Here is a 21,758-nt window from a genome sequence, read left to right as displayed (position 1 = left end):
TACATGCCTAACAACAGAACATAAAAAATATGTGATGCAGGGGGCATCTGGGTGGCTCAGTCAGTTGAGCATTTGACTCTCAATTTCAGCTCAGGTCATGATCTCAGGGGTCTGGGATTAAGCCCCCTGTCAGGCTCCGTGCTCAGTGGGGTGTCTGAAGATTCTCTCCCTCTGACCCTCTTCCCACTCCCTCTCTCTCAAATAAATAAATAAAACGTTTGAAAAAAATACATAAGGCAAAAACTAATAGAATGGCAAGGAGAAATAAATGAACCCACTGTTAATAGTTGCAGTCTTCAGGACACTTGGGTGGCTCAGTGGCTGAGTGTCTGCCTTTGGCTCAGGGTGTGATCCTGGAGTCCCGGGATCAAGTCCTGCATCAGGCTCCCTGCATGGGGCCTGCTTCTCTCTTTGCCTATGTCTCTGCATCTCCCTCTGTCTCTGTCTCTCATGAATAAATAGATAAAATCTTTTTTAAAAAAAGTTTCAGTCTTCAACATCTCTCTACTAGAAATGAGCAGATCCAGCAGCAGGAAATCAGTAAAGCCATAGTTGAACTAAACAGCATCATCAATTAACTAGATCTAATTGACATCAATAGAAGACTTAATCTAACAACAACAGCAGAATATACATTCTTTTCAAGCTCACATGGAACACTCACTAAGATAGATGACACACTAGGTCATAAAATACACCTTAACAAATTTAAAAAAACAGAAATCATACGAAGTCTGCTCTCAGAAAACAATGGAATTAAGCTAGAAATCCATACCAGAAAGATAACTGGGAAAAGCCAAAATAGTCAAAGATTAAACAACACACTTCTAAATAACACATGTGTCAAAGAAAATTTTAAAAACATTTTGAACTACATGAAAATAAAGAACTTGTCAAAATTTGTGGGACACAGCAAAACCAGAACTTAGAAGGAAATTTAGAGCATTAAATGAATATATTAGAAAAGAAGAAAAGATCTAAAATCATTCACCTATGCTTCCACCTTAGGAAACTAGAAAAATGAGAGGAAACTAAACTGAAACTAAGCAGAAGAAAACAAATAATAAAAATTATAGCAGAAATCAATAAAATTGAATAGGAAAGCAATAAAGAAAAAATCAACAAAATCTTTACCCAAGTTAAGAAAAAAACAGGGAAGATACCCATAACTAATATCGAAACTGAGACAGGGACCATCACTATTCATCACATGCATATTACAAATACAATAAATATTATTAATAATTCTATCTATGCCCACAAATTTGAGAACCTAGATGAAATGGACCAATTCTTTGAAAGACACAATCTATCAAAACTCAAAGAGAAATACATTAGTGAATATGCCTCTATCTATTAAAGAAATTGAATCACTAGTTAACAACCTTCCAAAACAGAAGGTACAATCTCTACAATCCCTTTTGAAAAACAGACACAGAGAAAATACTTCTTTACTCATTGTATAAGGCTAGAATTATCTTAATACCAAAACAAGACAAAGACATTATAAGAAAACTACAGACCAATAAGTCTCATGAACATAGTTGCAAAAATCCTCAGCAAAATATTAGCAGATTGAATTCAACAATGTATAAAAAGAATTTATATACCATGATCAAGTTGATTTATTTCAGGTACACAAGGAAGGCATTTCCAGCATTAAAAAGTCAATTAACGTAATGCATCACATCAACAGGCTAAAGAAGAAAAAACTTACAATATCAATTGACGCCCAAAAAACCATTTGACAAAACCCAGCATCCATTCGTGATGAAAATCTCTAAGTAAATTAGGAATGAAGGGAACTTCTTCAATTTGATAAAGAACATCTACAAAAAACCTGGAGCTAAGATCATACTTTTTTTAAACAGAGTATTATGTTAGTTTCAGGTGTGCAGCATAATGATTCAACAATTCTATACATTACTGAGTGCTCATCAAGACAAGTGAACTCTTGATCCCCCTTATTTATTTCATTCCTCCCCCACCCATCTCTCTTCTGGCAACCACCATACTTAATGGTGAGAAACTAGATGTTTTGTGCTAAGATCAGGAACAAGGCAAGGATGTCCTTACTCACCACTCCCATTCAGCATATAACTGTAAGTCCCAACTAATGCAAAAGACAGTAAGAAGAAAAAGTATACAAATTGGGAAAGAAAAAAATAAAAACTGTCTTTGTTCACAGACGACATAATTGTCTATGTAGAGAATTCCAAAGAATCAACACAAAAATTCCTGGAAGTAATATGCGACTATAACAAGGTTGCAGGATACAAGGTTAATATACAAAAGTCAACTGCTTACTAAAAGCAGTTTTTGAAATTAAAAATACAATGCCATTTACGTTAGCAAAATGAAATAATGAGGTATAAATGTAACAAAATATGTATAAGAGCTATTTGAGAAATACTACAAAACTTGATGAAAGAAATCAAAGACCTAAATAAATGGAAACACCATATATGTACCTAGAAAACTCAACATTGTCAAGATGTCAGTTCTTCCCAACTTGTATAGATTCAATACACTCATAATCAAAATACCAGCAAGTATTTTGCTGGTATTCCAGCAAAATACCAGCGGATATCAACAAACTGATCCCAAAGTTTATATTGATAGGCAAAAGACCTGGAATAGCCAACACAATATTGAAAAAAGTCGGAGCACTGACACTAAATAACTTTAAGACTTACTATAAAGCTATAATAGTTAAGATAGTACAGTGTTGATGGAAAAATAGACAAATTGATAACTAAAACAGAATAGAGAGCCCAGGAATCAACCCATACAAAAATAGATCTTTGACAAAGAAGCAAAAGCAATTCAATGGAGAAAGGACAATCTTTTCAACAAATTGTTTTTGGGGCACATGGATGGCTCAGTGGTTGGGTGCCTGCCTTTGGCTCAGGTCATGATCCAAGGGTCCCGGGATCAAGGCCCACATTGGGGTCCACACAGGGAGGCTGCTTCTCCCTCTGCCTATGTCTCTGCCTCTCTCTCTGTGTCTCTCATGAATAAATAAATAAAATCTTTAAAAAATGGTTTTTGGAACAACTGGACATATACATGCAAAAACAAGAGAATCAAGACACAGTTCTTCAAGTTTCACAAAAATTATCTCAAAATGGATCATAGACCTCAATGTAAAATGCAAAACTATAAAACTCTTACAAGATAATAAAGGAGAAAATCTAGGTGACCTTTTAGATGCAACACCTAAAGTATGATCTATGATAAAAGGATTGATAAATCAGACTTCAATAAAATTAAAACTGCTCTGTAAAAGCCAATGCTAATATAATGAAAAATTAAGTAATATAGTGGGAGAAAATATTTGCAAAAGACACGCCTGATAAGGTACTAGTATCCAAAATACACAAAGAATTCTTAAAACTCAACAAGAAACAATCCAATTAAAAAACTGTCAAAAGATCTGAACCTAACCAAGTAAGATATACAGATTGCAAATAAGCCTAAGAAAATATGATTTAACAATCATATGTGCTCAGATAATTACAAGTTAAAACAATAATGAGAAACCACAACATACCTGTTAGAATGGCCAAAATCCAAAACACTAACATTAGATGCTGATAAGGTTATGAAGCAACAGGAATGCCCATTAATCGCTGGTGGGAATGCAAAATGGTACAGCCACTTTGGAAGACAGTTTGGCGGCAGCTTACAAAACTAAACACACTCTTACTATATGACCCAGCAATTGTGCTCCTTGGTATTCACCCAAATGACCTGAAAGTTTACATCCACAAAAAGCCTGTACACAGATTCTTAGAGCAGCTTTACGCATAACTGCCAAAAGTGAGAAGAGACCAAGATGTCCTTCAGCAGGCGAATAGATAATAGATAAATAGCAGTAAATCCAGATAATGGAATGCTATTCCATGATAAAAAATAAATGAGCTATCAAGCCACAAAAAAAGATATGGAAGAGTCATAACTGAAGTAAAAGGAGTCATTTGAAAAAGGCTACGTATACTGTATGATTCCAACTACATGACATTCTGGTAAAGGCAAAACTGGAGACAGTAAAATCAGTGGTTGCCAGGGGTTAGGGGAGGGAGGGCTGAAAGGCAGAACACAGAGGATTTTAGGGCAGTGAAACTACTCTGTATGACACTGTAATGGTGGATACACATCAGTATATAATTGTCCAAACCCATGAATATGCAACACAAATAGGAAATAGGAAACCCTCATAGAATCTATGGACTTCGGTTAATAATAATGTATCAATATTGGCCTAAATGTAAAAGTGTACTCCACTAACTGCAAGATGTTAATAATAGTGGAAACTGAGGTAGGAAAGTATATGGTACTCCTCTGTATTTTCTGTTCAATTTTTCTATAAACCTAAAACTGCTTTAAAAAAAAGTCTTTTAAGTTAAAAAAAAATCAAGGGAAGACTAAAAGGGAAGTTTACACAGAAGGAAATTCTGACTCTAAAAATCATCCCATGGACTGCAGAAATCTCTACTTAAGTTACTTAAACCGGTGGTTCTCAAAGTTCATCATGCATCAGAATCCCTGGACCAGTGGTCGTTAAAACCCAGACCTCTCTGCCTACCCTCCAACTTTCTAATCTCTAGGTCTGAGGTGGGGCTTGCAGTTTGTACTTCTAATGATGCTGCTGGCCCTGTGCATCAGGAGAGATAAAAATGTACAGAATTGTTGGATTGTTATATTGTGTATCTGAAACTAATATTTGAATTAAAAAAAATTTAAAGAGAGATATGAGGTCTGAGAAAAATAAGAGCAAAGCTGAGCAGTAACCAAAAAGAGACTTTAGGGTATACAGAAGTTAAGGGGCACATACTCAATAAAATTGGGAGAAGTTGGGAGAGAAGGACCAAGAGTCAGAATTTTTAAGTCCCACCTGTTTAAGAACTCGAGAAAGGAGACTGAAATGCAGTGTCTGTCTCTCTCCCCGCTTTCTCACCATTTGTAGTTTTGTATTGCTATGCTGACCTGAAAATCATATATCTGTGATGGGCAATGGGCAGACACTGAGAAAGGTAGGAATAAACAGATCAGTCAAGCTGAAGGAAAGAGTAAGTATTGGAGAATAATGCTAAAGCCACGGTGGGGACAGGTTAAAACCCTAGGCTAAATCCAAAGTCTCCAACCCCTCCCCATCCTTTTCTCTTAAAGATCTATTCTAGATCACTTAACTCACTGAATTGTCCCCTCATTTCCAGGAGAAAAAATGTGCTGCTGATATGCAACTTGAACTCGGGTACAGTACTCTTCTGCCTCTTTCTACACACAAACATGAAGTTTAAAAAGTGAATAGACACACACAAAAAAAAAAAGTGAATAGAAAACATATTAGGATATTCTAGGAAACTTCTATATGTGCCCACAAGGCCAAACACCCAATGCTGTCTACTGTGTTCACTGCAGTATTTCTAGCAAGCAGCATGGTGGCTGGCAGGTGGTAAACACTCCCTAACAAATGCTGAGAGGATGATCAAATCTGAGGGAAGAGATGTACAGGTGAACGGTCCTCCGCTATGATCATAATGCAAACTTTTCCTAGATACAGGCCATAGATGTTGGATTTAGAAAGCATGGTGCCTACACGCAAGGACCATGACAGAGAGAGAGAGAGAGCACCCAGCCCTGCCATACACAGGCAAGGCTCCCTCTCTCTGAAGCCCTGACAGGAGACAATACTTCTTGTCTAGGTTGAAAGGGAGTGTGGGAAGGAGCAGATGGGGAAAGCTCTGGTCCCAGCCCAGAACCCAACCTATGAAAGGCAGGAGGGGAATAAGGAGAAAGCTCCCTCTCTAGCACTCTGGCCACTTGAGTACACGAACATTATTTGATGAGGACATTTATTCTAAAATACAGACAAGCCCACCAGGCAGAGAGACCCAAATCCATCACTATTCTGTTTTTCCTGTGCCTCCCTGACACCCACCAAGTACTGAAAAACTCTTACTGAGAAGCACAGAGGGGAAAAGAGAGACAGGAGAAAAGGAGGGGGGAGGAGAGGAGGGAGGACAGAGAATGAAAAGGAGGAAGGGGAGGAGGGAGGAAGATGCAAAGTCTCTGTTCTTCCTGATGCAGTTGAGCCCACCCTCTCTGAATCCTTGCCCAGGTGCATTGCATTGAGACAGCACTAGCACCCAGATAGCAAGGATTAGAGAGGGGGAGCAGTGCGGAAAGCTGAAGCACCTGCAGCACTCAAGGCAGAGAGAGTTTTCAGTTACATAGGTCCATATGGGGGCAGGAAGGAGAAGTCTTGAGAGATTTGTGCACATTGGGAAGGGGTAATAATAAGAGGTTCCATTCAGTGGCCCACTCAAAGTCAGCACACGCAGGGATATTCGGTGACATGGAAGTCCACTCTCCTGCACATGTTCTTTGAGACAGGGGTCAAGTCCATCTTGCATACTATCACCACCAAGCACAGGGTTATTATTATTAGCACATATGCTTGATAAATACTTGCAGAAGGGAGGGGGAGAGGAAAGGAAGGAGAGAGGACCTATTCACAGGTGCTGTGTCCTTCTATATGCAGAAAAGGGTTCCTCCTAGAATCCTGGAGTAGGTGTGCCACTCCAGAAGAGTCCCCACGTCTAGGTCTTGAGAATATGAAAAGAGTAGCAAAGCACAGGGCTCCAGACGTGCATACCACATGCATGTCTACACGAGAGAATAAGGAGACGCCCGATTCCTACACCCTAAGCCCTCCATCCACAGGCATTGTTGTGAGGAAGCTGACACTCCAGGAACCTGCTAGACTATAAGGCTGGTGTCCCTGATCAGTTTACCATAACATCCCCAAACAGCAGGAAGTCCATACCCTTGTGAAACGATGAACAAAGAAATGCCATGTGCACACACACACTCTCACACAACTGAATGAACAAGCAAAGGGAGGTGCTGCCTTGGCTCTGTCCTACACATAGACCAGGCTCACGAGCTCTTACCCTTGCACAAGCCCCCTGCGTTGGTTAGCCAACACTCATGCCTAGATTGCAAGGATAGGCGAGGAGGAGACAAAAATCATGGCCCAGACACCTGCACAACATACATGCATTTGAGTGTGTTTGCAATGAGGAAATTCACACTTGTTCAAATATAATGAATAACGATGTCCATCTCCTGCCTTTCAGTTTGGGGCAGAAATGGGTGTGTATGTATGTGTGCATGTACACAGGAAGAACATGGGTGTGTATAGGAGAATGAAAAGGCTTGATTCCTGGCATGCCCTGCACTCCTGTTTTCTAGGCCTGGGGAAGTTCATTCACTACATTCCTCCACCAGACAGGAAGTCCTATAAAGAGAGAAGTTGACTCTTACTCATCAGGATACTCCCAGCATAGTGCATGGCACTTAAGTGGGATCAGTACATATGTGCTGATTGAATTGCTTGGCAGAAAAAAAAATTGCTTGGCAGAAGGTTTGTGATGACAAGGCTCAGCCTCCTGTAATCCATGCACACAGGAGGTGCTTTGAGAATTCACAACTCCGATATGCAATGGGTATAGGAGAAGGAGCAGTTCATTCTTCTCCACACCATGAGCATGCACATGTGGTTGTGTGTGTCTACAGTGTTAAGTTCATGCCCTGAAAAGTAATGATAAGGGTCTTTCCTGATACAGGCTGGGCTGTATGCTCGCTTAACTTCCTATGATGGCCAAGTGAGTGGTTCTGGAGGAGGTAGGGGAGAGTCATGAGTGGATGTAAGGACATAGCACTGAGAATGTGCATGAGAAACAGGCAGGCTCATTCCCTCCCACCCATGACAGGCTGAGAGTCCTTTGAGGGCTGAGCCCCCACCTGACTTGCTTACAACTGCATTCCAAAGCACTCACACTAAATCAATGATCCTCAAATTTGAGCAAATGTCATAATCAGTGGGAAGGCTTGTTAGAATACAGACTTCTATGGTTCATTATTTACTAGGTCAAGAGTAGGGCCCAAGAATTTGCATTTCTAACACATTCCAAGGTGATACTGATGCTGCTGGGGCCAGGGAGCACGCTTCTAAAGAGACACTAAAGAAATTAAAGAATGAGAGGGGTAGTGTAAAACTCCCTACTTTTAAATATGGATGAGATTCCCTCTGAATTTTTTGTACAAGGGCAATGGACTGGAACTGCATTTGTACCTAAGTACCAAGAGTGAGAGAGGGGACCTGAACAGAGGTCTCAGACATCTTCAGATCGTGTGTGTGCACAAGAAACATTACTCTTGGGCTCACAGGTGACTGCCTATGACTGTACAAAGGGAAGAGCCTTTCCTGTACATGCATGTGTGAGATAAGTCTTAAGGGCTACTTTTATTCAAGCTCTGGCTGGGAAGGAGCATATCAGAAAGCTCGCTGCCTCCCCACAAATCGGACATGGAGGGGCTGCTGCTGCCAATGTCCAGTGTCTTTCATACACTGTGGATACAGTTCTGTGTGCAGGAGACACACTTTCTGTGTTTCTATACCTGTGTGCTATGTGTGTGTGTGTCTGTGTTTATAGGGAAGGCTCCTTTTTCTGCCTATAACAGGGTCACATGGGATTGTACAGCAAGGTAAAGAAAAGGATCTCTTTGCACGTGGTAGCATGAAGGAAGACAGTGGTAAGGTCTCCCTCACTGAGTCCCTACAGATGGGAGGGCTGCAAAAGCACACTGGTCTGCATGCTGGGATGTTCCCTCTCCTGCCCTCTCTGAAGGTTAGAGTCTGCAGGCAGGTCCACATCACTGGGTGTGTCTGGGAAGTGGGGTGACAAGACACCTCACTCCACCATAACCTGCACGTGTTCATGTTTGCACAATGGATAGCAAGTGACATATAGACCTGCTTCATTCTTTTGAACAGTGTCCTATTAGTCCACAGCATCTATGAATCATAGTGGGTTAATTAATCCCCTACCAGAATTTCAAGATGGCAACCTTGTCCATTTTGATTCTCATTTCGTCTTCTGCGACTGACCTGTGTGCCTGGCATCTAGTAGGCACTCCGCTATCTATAGAAGGAAGGGAAAAGAGAAAAGAAAGTTGCTGAACAAGAGCTCTGTCCTTTTAAGTGTAGACAAGGCTCATTTCCCTGGAGTCCTCGAACAGCAACAGTGATCCAAGACAGCACTGGCAGCTAGGCTGAATGAAGGAGAGTGAAGCACCTGTTCAGAGGGCCACTCGGTGATACATCTGTGTGTGTGTGTGTGTGTGTGTGTGTGTGTGTGTGTGTGTGTACCCAGTTGGGCCCTTCCCCTGCACACAGTCTACTTATGTGGGACTGTACTGAGGTTCAGAAGGTTCTCCTAAAAGTATCTGTGAGACCAAAATGGAGGGCAGAAGTTTCAAGTCACAGCATGCAGCCCACTCATCCCCAGAATATGCAGGCATAACAAATGAGAAGGAATCCATTCTCCAGCTTGCAGAGATGGACTAGATGTGGCTCATTTTCTTGTGAGCCAGTTGCCCAGCACAATACCTGAAATAGAGGAGGTCCCCAGCATAGTACCTGAAATAGAGTAGGTAGTTGTAAAAAGGAGGGGAGGAGGATGTAGAGGTGCTCTGTCTCATGCAAAGATGGCTGGCGCGCCCCCTCTCGGAATCCTTGCCCAGGTGCATTGCATTCAGAAAGCACTCTCACCCAGGTAGCAAGGATTAGAGAGGGGGAGCCAGACCAGAAGATTCCAGCACCTGCATGCCTTGTGTGTATGTTTAACAAGAAGGCTTACGTTCTTGCCCAGTGTATTTATGTAGGATTGAGCTAAAGTAAATAGAAGGTTCTCCTACACATATCAGCCACATGTGTTTGTAAATGGATGGGGCAGGGGGGTGTAGATAAGAAGTTCCTTTTGTGTCACATTCACCCTCAGTACATGCAGGGGTGGTGGGTGATGACAAAGTCCATTCTCCTGCCTGGACTATAATATCCAGGAGGGCAGGGGCCAAATCTGTCTTGTCCACTCTCCCGCGACCAATGCCCAGCACAGTGCCTACTAAATATTATTTGTGGAAGGAAAGAATGAATGAGGGATAGATGGCAGGCTGGCATGAGGCAAGCAGCTGAGAGCCAGTGTACAGATCCTCTGTCCTTTTCCATGCAAAGGATGCTTGCCCTCCAGAACCCTCACCCTGGTGCATTGCATTTATAAAGCACTCTCACTCAGGGACAGAGGATGAGAAAGAGGGAGCAGAGCAAAAAGTTTGGGTACCTGCACATACGCACACATGCATATGTGTATTCTTAACTCTTGTGATCACATTCCCGTAAAGCGTCACTATGTACATTTAGTAAGACTGATGCATCTCTCCTAGGGTGTGCATATGTATTCATGCACATGCACAAAGTCACACAGCCATTCTCTCTCAGACAGTCTCTCTGAATATGTACCATGAGTGGCACCTTTTTCAGATCATACATGAGCGTCCACATGTGCTGGCTATACAGCTGGGGGCTAACAAGACTGAAACAATCTGTGTACACAGGCACTCGTGTATATACATGTTGGAGGATGGTATAGTAAAGGGGATACTTTTTCCCTTCTGTTCCTCTAAACTATAAGCTCGTTGAGGGCAACTGGTTGGGTTGAGTCTTATAACCTAATGTATAGGGGTACCTGGGTGGCTCAGTGGTTGAGCGTCTGCCTTTGGCTCAGGTTGTGATCCCGGGGTCCTAGGACTGAGTCCTGCATCAGGCTCCCAATGGGGAGCCCGCTTCCCCCTCTGCCTATGTCTTTGCCTTTCTCTCTCTGTATCTCTCATAAATAGATATATAAAATCTTTTTTTAAAAGTCACCTAATGAAAAAAAAAAAAAGTCACCTAATGTATGTTTTCCCATTACAGTATCTGACACACAGTAAGCCAAAGTAAAAAGAAAGCTCAGGCCCCAACATAGGGTAAGTCTGTCCACAGGGAATGATGCCTATTCTCCCATAAGTGTCCTCTAGACAGCCCAAGAATGAGGACTCCAGGCTAGGGACTTTGTCTCATTCACCATTGTATCTCTAATGCCCAGTGCAGGGTTTGGCACCTGAAAGCAAACTCAAATGTTTGAAAGAAAGTGGAAGAGGTGATGTACAGTTACTCAGTCCTTCTACATGCAGACAAGGCTCAGCCTCTTTGAATCCTTGAATAGGTGTGTTGCACTGAAATAGCACTCACACCTAGGTTCCAAGGATTCGAGAGGGGGAGCAGATAAGAAGGCTAAGGCACCTGCCCTGTGTGTGTGTGCATGCTTGTGTATGCATGTGTGTATGTGTAGCTATGACAAAAAGTCTGGTCCTCATGTACAGAGACTATTCTCTCCTGCATTGCTGTGTGAGATCAGAAAAGACCCACACTTTTGTGTACTTGTGAGAGGCAATGGCAATGAGAAGTCCACTCTGGCCTACCTACTGTCAGGGCAAGTAGGTACAATGACTGCTGAGGAATTCTATTCTTCTCCTTCGACTGTAAGCAACACAGGACAGGGATCCAGGTGTGCCTTGTGTACTACTGCATGCTCCCTGGCCCAATTTACTATCATGCATAGAACAGGTGATCATAAATACTCGTGGAATGGAAAGAGGGTGGAAAAATGCTCTTCATGAAGATGAAGCTCTCACTCTCAGAATCCTTGCCCAGGTGCATTGCATTCAGAAAGCACTCTCACCCAGGTAGCAAGGATTAGAGAGGGGGAACAGAGCAGGGGGCCCAAGGGGTTTAACAAGAGCATCCACTCTTCTTCACAGAAGGTGTTTACTTGTGATGATACAGAAGTAAAGAGAAGGTCCTTGAACTTCACATTAAAGATGACTGGTTGAGCACCCATATTGTTGGTTCCCTCAACAACAAAAATGATGACGGGACAGTATAAACTTAAAAGGAAAGAGACAGAGGAGAGGGGAGTGTGAAGCAAGAGGAAAGAGAGAACAATTATGAGCCATCACCAAGCTCATGGTCCCATATATCCTTTTGTGTGAATATGTGACCATAAGGCAGAACAGTTAAGTGCAGTTGTTCTTTAACTTCAACATGCATCACAATCACATAGAGAGCTTGGTAGTATACAGGTTACTTCCTAATAGAGCCAAAAAAAATGAAATAAGATGACAAATCAATGTAAAGTGGAGCACAACATGTGGCATGCAGCTATGATTTGTACTTCTCCTTCATTTATAGGGGTGTGTGGACTTGAATGAGTGCATTTTAAGGAGGGTGGTCACACTCCTGCATTCAAGGAACATGTGAGAAGAAAGAAGTCTGAATGTCTATGAGACCAAGTACCTGCATAGGGTGGGGGAATGAATAGATTCATTCTCTTGAATTCCTTGTGTGTTCCTGAGTTGATGAGTCTCTCTTTCAATCTTGCTTCAACAAAGTCCACAGCCCTTCATTCAAAAGCAGTATGAAGGAAAACATCAGAAGTTTCCCTCTATATTGTGTATGTGTGTGTTTCTGTGGGTGTGTGTGTATGTGTGTGTGTGAGAGAGAGAGAGAACACAGCAGGATGCCATTGCAACAAGATACACCTTCCTGCAAATGCGCCACATGGGAATGGTGTTCAAGGAGCTCATTTGTTCAACAGGCAAGAGTTTAACTGCAAGAGCAACCCCAAGTTCAACTTCCAGTTCAACTACAAGAACAGTTGAGTCTGTGCCTTCACACTGGGCAAGCATTCGTACATATAGTTCTGTGTGGGTGGGAGGAATGAGCGCATGCTGCCCATAAGAGAATAAAGTAAGCTGAGACTTGCCCTCTTACAAACCCCACATGATGGAGTTTCAGAAATCCCATCCTCCCCACCAGGGAAGGAATGTGTGAGGGAACAGGTGAGATGGATCACTCTCCTGAATGTTTCACGTATATGCATGTAGGTATTATAGAGTACCCAGAAAGAGGAGAATGAGTCAGAATGTGGATTCTTTGGGTGAGTGTGTGTGTGTGTATGAGGGAAAGAAATAGCGAAAAATACAAATGAATTAGTGAAAGTGAATATGAAACCGAAAAGTTCTGGTGTCTCCCAGTCTCTGAACACTCATCTGCCTATGTTGTGCACTTAGCTATGCGGGGGCCTCTCACACATGCTCATCCTCCTGCTTACCCTGCTTGTGCAAAGGCATACTTCCAGGTATCTGTGTATCTGTGAACAAAGGAGAAAGCACTAACAAGCAAGGGCCCCTTCATTCAACACTTCTCAAGGGAAGAACACTGAGCTCAAGAGTGCAGAATCAGGGCAGAAAGGCTCTATTCCTGCTCACCTTGGGACTATGCACACAGGTCCACACCCTGAGATAGGCCTATCCACCCTGGGGATGTGACAGGGTGCGTAACAAGTGGGGAACTAAAGTGTAAACTCATTCACCAGCATCCTTAGCACGTGTGCACACCCGCACAGTGGGTACAAATGCGGTTCATCTTCCTATATATGCCCACTAGCCCATGTTCTCAGGGCACTATGACTATCCTGTTCACTGCTGGCTCCAAACAGCCAGCACATTGTCTGGCACAAAGCAGTAAGTAAATAAATAATGGCAGGCACAGGCAGCCCCAGTGGCGCAGCAGTTTAGTGCCACCTGCAACCCGGGGTGTGATCCTGGAGACCCGGGATCGAGTCCCACACCAGGCTCCCTGCATGGAGCCTGCTTCTCCCTCTGCCTGTATCTCTGCCTCTCTCTCTCTCTCTCTCTCTCTCTCTCTCTCTCTCTGTCTCTCATGAATAAATAAATAAAATCTTTAAAAAATATAATGGCAGGCAGGAAGGAGGAGGTGGTAACGTACAGGTAACTGTTCTTCCATCTGCAGATGTTTCAGCTCACTCTGAAATCGTTCACAGGTGCATTGCACATAGAAAGCACTAGCAACCAGGTATCAAGGATTAGAGAGAAGGAGTAAATGGGAAGGCTCCCAGGGCTGGCATGGGAGGAACAACAGAAAAAGCTCACTTTCCCCAGCCCTTTGAACACCTGAAGGTAGGTTTAACGGGAGTGAGGAATTTTATTCTCTGGCACAAGTTCATGAGACAATCAAGCCCATGGCCCCTAATGCTTTGCCCACTACTAGATTCCTAAATCCAAAAAACATTGAAGAAGACCTGGGAAAAGTCTGACAGGCAATCTCTGTACATCTCATCATCTGTGAATCCTTGTCCAAGTGCATTGCACTGGGGCAGCACCTGCATCTGGGTACCAAGGTCAGAAAAAGGAAATACAGTAGAAGGCTCAGGCACCCACATACCCAGTGTTCGCACAAGTGTCCAACTCATACAGGAAAAAAAGGGAAGAGAAGGTTCAATCTTTGACTCTTCTTTCTCTCATACCTCACATCCAATATATCAGTAAATTCAATTGGCTCTAACTTTAAAATATATCCATATCTAATCTAACCAGGTTTAACCACCTGCACAGTTCTACACTACCATGTCTCCATAAATGTCTCACCTGAATTATTTCAGTGGCCTCCTCACTGGTCTCCCTGTTTTTGCACTTGTTGTCTTATAGTCTGCTTGCCACACAACAGTCAGAATGATACTTCTGAAACAGAAGCAAATAGAACCCCCGTAATCCTGATTTGTAATTGGAAGTATAAGAATGATCTCATATGTTTTATTTAGAAATAAAACAAAAGCAGCAACAACAAAACATTTTTTTATGATATGGTCACAGCCTGATATGAAGCAGCCTGAAATCAATCACCAATCCAGAGGCAATGAGCACCCCTAGTGCCCGGAATGTAGTCTCTAAATACCATGTCTTGGGCAGCCTGAGTAGCTCAGCGGTTTAGCGCCGCCTTCAGCCCAGGGTGTAGTCCTGGAGACCCGGGATCAAATCCCAACTTAGGCTCCCTGCATGTAGCCTGCTTCTCCCTCTGCCTGTGTCTGTGCCTCTCTCTCTGTGGGTCTCTCATGAATAAATAAATAAAATCTTAAATACCATGTCCAATAAAAGGAATCAAGGCTTACTGAAAACACAGCGGATTCCAAGTCTGGGGAAAGAAATGTCTGAGATGAGCCTGGAACACTTTTTTCAATCCAGAAGGCAGGGAAGCTATTGAATAGCTACTGAGGCCATGTCAAAAGACTCAGGAGCCAACTTGAAGAAGCTCCCCGTGGCTAAAGATGGGGCATTTGAGCTTCACTGAGGATAAGAACCACAACAGAATGAAAAATCAAATATATTTAAATCCATGAGTTTATCATAATAACTTATTTTAATTCCTCTTTGGAATAAGCTAGTGAGCCAACTCGTTATTTTGAATGCTGGCAGAAAGAATAAAGCATTTCTCCTGCCTTTCCTAAAAAACTGTACCACTGCATAACCAAACAGTAGATGAGGAGAAATTTTTCTTTATAGAAGTATCGCAGCTAATAAAAGAGAATAACGGAATTAGAATATCATCATTTGGCAAATCTAATAAAATAATGGCTCTAGGAACTAAGCATCAGTGGCAACTAACATCACAGCAAGAGAGGCAACAAGTCATTATGTGCTTCTTGATCAGAGTACTTCTGACCCTATCCCCAAAATTAAGCCTAATTCCAATCAGGCTTCTAGATACAAGTATCAGTTTGCAGGAAATACAAACAAGGAAAAGGAACAAGTAAACTACACCACAGGGATGCAATCAGAAAAATCTAGCCTGTGGGATACTGCAAGACAAGTGGCCTACTTTCTTCCAACAAATAAATTATAAGCAGGGAAAAAACACAGATAAAGAGAGAAGTTATAACTCAAAGACTTCAGATTCCTATCAAGCAAATGCAATGTATGGACTTTATTTCAATCCTAATTTAGGATACTTTGAGTCAACTAGAAATTTAAACAATGGATATTTGATTATGTTAATTATTCAGTGTGACAAGGTAGTATGGTTGTGATTTTTTTTTAATTAGAGTTCTCAACCTTTGGGGATATATACTAATCATCAGCTTTCCGTTTCATCCATCATATCTTACTATTTCCCAACTCTCTGCTCCTCCCACAATGGCCTCTTTCTTGCCCCTAGAACACAGGAGGCCTTTCCTGATTGCTCTGTTTGGTCCTGAAATTTCTTTACCATCATTTCCCACTGCCACTGCCACTGCCCCCACCCATTCTTGATCCCCTTTCCTGCTTTATGGTTCTCCAGTACTGATCACCAACTGACGACACACTGTGTATTTTATTTATTTATTTATTTATTTATTTATTTTATTTATTTTATTTATTTCACTTTGTTCGCTGCCTATCTCCCCCAACCAGGGTAGAGATTCTTGTCTTCTGATCACTGATGCATCTCTGGTGCATGGGAGAGTGCCCAACACATAGTGGATGCTCACAGATCTCCTGCAAACCTATGCATGACTGAGATGGGAGAAAGAACACAGGGCAGAGGGCTGTTTCTCCTTCCCACCAAACTGTGCATGTCTGTTTTTGTGAAGGTGTGTGTATGTGTACGTGCACATGCACAAGAGAGCAAGGAAAGCTGAGGCTCACCATCCTGCAAACCCTGCATGTGGGAGGGGTTTTCAAAAAGCTCACCCTCCACCATGCAAGGGATGTGAGAGAGGGAGCAGGGAAAGGCTCACTCTCTTGGCACATCGTGTGGGTATGCTCTAGAAAGCAAGGTGCATCAGCCTAGGGGTTGCCCACAGGCAGTAAGGAAGCCAAGGGAGGAGCACTGGTAGGTAAGATAGGAGGGGCATACATGGAGTGGGACAGTTGTCCAGAGGGTTTGGTGGCAGTGGTATGTGTCCCACATACAGGGTTTACGAGGGAGGAGCTCCATCAAGATCTCAATTGCCGTGTGTGTGTGTGTGTGTGTGTGTGTGTGTGTGTGTGTGTGTGTGTTGGTGCTCATGCCTATGCATAGGAGAGGAATGAGGTGGCTTGCCCTCCTGCAAGCCTTGGGTGTGGGAGGGTAATTAAGATGCCAACGGTCCTACACTCAAGGCATGTAAGAGAGAAAGCAAGTCAGAAGGTTAACTCTCTTGTACACTCTGTGTATGTGAGTACATGTGTCTCAGCTGGACAGGTATATATGTGACCATGCCCCAGACACGCTATGATGAGAAGGAAGGTCTGTATATTGATTCACATATGTGCCTTCAGGAATGTTTACTATCTACAACCTATTTTTCTTCTTTCTTATTCTTTACTTTTATACCAAACACCATTATGGTGCTTATTATTTACAGGGCACCATTCTAAGTGCTCATATGCTAACTCATTAAATCCTCATAAAATATCTACAAGGTAATCATCACTATGCCTATTTTACAGATGATACAACACTGGACCATGCATAAAGGACACATGGTAAGAAAGCTGAGAATCTTACATGCTGGTGTTTACAGAAAGAAGACCCAACAAAGAAGGCTCAATCTCCTGAAAGAAAGCGAGAGAGCGTGCGCACATGCACGTGGGCATATACCTTGCAGCATGTGAGAGGGCCTCATTCCCCCCTCATGCTGCATGGAGGGAAAGAGGCATGGGTGTAACAGTGAGGTGGAGAGGATCTGGATTCCATGTGTGTGCTAGATGTAACAAGGAGGCTCATTTCCCTGTGTGCCTGCTTGTGTTGGATATTAAAGAAAGTCCACAACCCTACGCATGAGGCACGAAAAATGACAGGTTCCCCATGTGCAAAGACAGAGTGTAAGAGTGCCAGAGGGAGGAACAAGGTGACCAACTTGGTAAGACGTTTCACTCTCATGCCAGATCATATAGGAAGGAGATTCAAGTCATACAGCTTTCTGCAAGTAGAGAATGTGAAAAAGAAGAAAAGCCTTCTGCACCTGCATGTGTGACAAAGGGCCTGAGAGCCAGGTGAGCCGAGGCTCCCTCTCCTGCATAATGACAGTGGTTTCAGAAAGCACACCTTCCACCTGGCAAAATATGGGAGCACAGGAACAGGTGATGATAGTTCACTCTCTCCCACACGCACTTGTGTGTGTGCATGTGTATGTCCTGAGCAAGATACAGAAAGAATATGAAGCCACAAGTAGGCAGGTGGAAAAGGCCAGGGCCAGGGACAGCATGGTGGCTCACTGCCCTGAACACATGCATCCCTACGCTGTGTATGTGCAGAAGCGGTGGGCGAGGAGGCGGGGGAGGGACTGCAGTAAGCCTCCCTTTTGCTCAAGCTGCATGTAGGGGAGGCATTAGAGGAAAGCAGAGTGTGAGAAAGGGGAACAGCAGGAGGAAAGAGACAGAGCCAGACAGACAGAGAGAGAAGTGGAAGTGGAAGAATCACTAGCCCGTCAACACAGAGAAGACATGGATTAGGGTGGAAGTGATGGAGGACGTGACAAGTGGCTGTATGTGACATAGTCAGATTCGGCATATATTTTGAAAGGAAAGCCAAAAAAGATTTGATGGGTTGGATTTGGAATGTAGAGGGAAAAAACTAAGTGTCAAGGATGAATCCAAAGACATCAGCATATTAAAATCCTATGCATTATTGGTCTGAGCAATTTTTTGGTGGGGGCAGGGAGTGGTGCCATTTACTGAGAGAATGCTGAGGAAGGAGGAAGCCATCTTGAGGAGGGGGGAGAGGAAAATCAGGACTTCAGTTTTGTTTCTGTTAAAGTGGGAGGTGCTTCTTAGACATCCAAGGGCAGATGTTGAGAACTCACTTGGATATACACATCTGGAATTCAGGAAAGAGGCTCTAATCTGGAAATGTAAATATGAGAGTTATCCACGTAGGATGGTATTTAGAGCCATAGGATAAAATGAGGACAGCAAACTATAAGGACAAGTGAGGAGTAAAAAGAAGTCATCCACAAACTAAGCCCTAAATCCTTCTGTTTAGAATTCAGGAAAAAGAGGAGAAGCCACCAAAAGAGGCTGAGAAAGAGAGGCTAGTGAGCTGAGAGAACCAAGCATGTGGAGCCCTGGAAACCATGTAGAGTCTCAAGACATAGGGAAGGAGCAACTGTGTGTGAATCTGTCCAGTAAGAAGATGAAAGTGTCCAACGAACTGGGTTATGTGAAGAGAGCATCAGGGACCCTGACAAGGGCAATGGTAGTGGTGTGGTGAAGATTAAAGCCTTAATTGGAGGGTGTTCAAGAGAGAATGGGAGAAGCAGAAACAGTAAAGTGGAACAGAGAAATAGGTCGAAACTGGAGGAACTCTTTGGGACAAAGGAGGTAGTGCCTTTGAATTCTTTAATTTCATTTTTAAATCAGATATATTGTGGAAACTGAGTCACAAAGGGGAAAAGTTGCTTATCTAGGATCATGGAGCTGGCAAGGCCTCACATCAGGATTCCACCATAGGGTAATCTGACTGCCAAGACAGCCAGCCCAACCACCAAACCCCAAGCAGTGTGTACTCATGCTTGTATGAGAACCAGAGGTGACCAGAGCTCATTCTCTGGCACATCCTGGGCATGTGTATGGGAAAGGGAAAAGAGGGAAGATGAAAAAGAGAAAGATCAAGAACGTATAATAAGAAGGCTCAAGCTCCTATCATGAATGTGTCTGCGGGTGCACACAAAGAAAGGACTAACGAGGAGGTTGACAGCCAATCAATGGGTGCTTTGGGAGGTTGTAATCACAAGGTTAATTTTACTTTCATTGAAGCCATGCATGGGGTGGGAGGGGGGGCAGCACTAGAAGGTTCACAGTCCTGCAACACTGGATGCAATGGGAGAGCTCACAGGTCTCCCTTACACACACACCACATGTATGTGCATGTGACAGAGGTATGCAAGATAAAAGAGGCAAATGGGAGGGGACGCAGGAAAACATACCCTCCAACAGACGGGGCACACAAGAAAGAGAACATGCCAGCAGGCTTACCCTCTTTCAGTTAGTGTGTGCATCTGGGAAACCATATTCAAAGAAAATAAGCTTGGAGCACCTGGGTGGCTCAGTCAGTTGAGCATCAACTCTTGATTTTGGCTCAGGTTATGATCTCAGGGTAGTGGGATCAAGCCCCACGTCAGGCTCCAGCGCTCAGCATGGCATCTGCTTCTCCCTCTTCTTCTCCTCTCCCCTGCTCACACTCCCCCCTCTCTCTTTCTCAAAAAAAGCAAAATAAAGAGGAGGCGCCTCCTTATTACCCTTGGCTATATATATATTTATATTGATATATAATATATAAAAATATTTATATATATAAAGATTTTGCTTATATATGTGTGTGTATATGTGTGTGATATAGATATATAGATATATAGATATAGATATAAAACAAGCTCCTAATCCTGCATGCTTAAGGTGGAAAAGATGGAACAGCTTAAGAGGATTGCACTCTTGCATAGACAGTGGGGATATCGGGTTGCGGGGGGGAGGTGGCGTGAGGAACAGAGGCAGAAATGAAGCAAATCTAAGAATACTACTGATGAATCCTATAAAAATGTTAAAATGTCACAAGTATTCACACTATTTTTATGATGTAAACAATCATCATTTGAACAAGTTTCCAAAAACCTTTGAAATAACTAAAAGACAAAAGGGCTTTCAACGTACAGGCTAAGCAAGCAAACTTATTAACTGCAGGATAATTCTCATGTTCTTTTCCTTAGATGTCAGTTGGCTTGACAACACTAATTATAGCATAAAGAACCAAATGGGTATTCACCTTGACACTTTCTCTTTAGGCTTAAATCTTGTTGGCCAACAAATTATAGCTTAGAAGTTTCCTGCCATCCTTGAAGGATAAACTCCTCCAGTTTATGATCTTTTTTTTTTTGCCTAAGAGAGGCAGATATTTTTTTTTATTCCTCCAAACATCCCACTATACAAGGCAAACACTAACAATAAGAAGGATTCTTCTCCCTCACCATGTGTGTGCACTCATGCACATGTACGCATGTGTTTGGGTACACATCTGAATTAATATGCACCTGTGGGTCTGAACCAACTCATCTAAAGCCTACTATCCTATACAGCATGCTTATAGGAAGGGAACTGAGAAGGCATGCTGGGTTCAAGAGACAGGGCACAGCTCAAAAAGATTACACATCAGTAAAACTTGTGTGTGGGAGGGGACCCGAGACAGTTCACACCACAACATGTGAGCCTTATGTGACCAAACAGGTCAGGAGTCTCCTACTCTCCACAGAGAACGTGCACAGGCACAGGTATGGGAAGGCCAAGGGTAATAAGGAGGCATCTCCTCTTAGAGGCCTGTGTGCATCATCTATGTGTGTGTGTTGGGGTGGGGAGGGTGTTACTATGATAAAGCTCACTCTTGTTCATCATTCCCATAAGAAAGGCATTAAGAAATCTCCCTCCTGCATGCCTCATTCTCCTGCAAAGTCTACAAGTGGGAGTAGGATTTGGAACTCACCTCCAGTCAAAGCATATGAAAAGGTGATGGGGTGAGAAGGTTCTTCTCTCCGGCGCTCTGTGAATGAGAGAGAGAGAGAGAGAGAGAAAGAGAAAGAGAGAGGTCACAGAAAGGCTCATTTATCTGCAAACCTTTAGTGTGGGAGGGGGCACTAAGAAAATTCGCACTCGGACACATGCCAGACCTGTGAGATAGCAAGTAGGTCAGAAGTGGGTATAGGTCTGAGGAGAGGTTTGTTTCTCTGCACTTTCTTCATGCAGCTGCTTGTGAGAAGGTTCACTTGACAGTCTGCTCTATGCAGGTATACACAGGTCCCACATACTGGCAGGAGCATCGGCAGTGGTGGGAGGGTAAGAAGGGTGACCCCACTGTTCATTTTCTCCCTATCAGGGGCCTGGAAGGGATGACTAAAGGATGTTTAGTCCCAGACTTTACTCTGTGCTCAGCAACCTGGAGGTAAGTAGGAGGTGGGGCACTTGGGGGAGGGGAGAGAGGGGGTGAATGAGAACTAAGGAGACAA

At 43.0% G+C, this 21,758-nt stretch overlaps 1 protein-coding gene across 2 annotated transcripts in view; it reads right to left on the bottom strand.

Annotated features, from left to right (window-relative positions):
- The window catches only part of CLCN5 (chloride voltage-gated channel 5), a 160,397-nt gene that overhangs the window by 69,083 nt on the left and 69,556 nt on the right, over positions 1 to 21,758 (bottom strand). Inside the window, exon 4 of one of the 2 annotated variants that reach the window (XM_041741250.1) lies at positions 21,239 to 21,295. In XM_041741250.1, coding sequence (XP_041597184.1) covers positions 21,239 to 21,295 — 57 coding nt within the window. Of the gene's footprint in view, positions 1 to 14,397; positions 14,477 to 21,238; positions 21,296 to 21,758 lie in introns of those variants that run through there. The other variant, XM_041741251.1, reaches the window with a different exon arrangement.

Source organism: Vulpes lagopus, chromosome X (assembly GCF_018345385.1).
Source record: "Vulpes lagopus strain Blue_001 chromosome X, ASM1834538v1, whole genome shotgun sequence".
Classification (NCBI taxonomy): Eukaryota; Metazoa; Chordata; class Mammalia; order Carnivora; family Canidae; genus Vulpes; species Vulpes lagopus.
The sequence above is the reverse complement of the archived record's forward strand: the minus strand, read 5'-3'. Positions and strand labels throughout refer to the sequence as shown.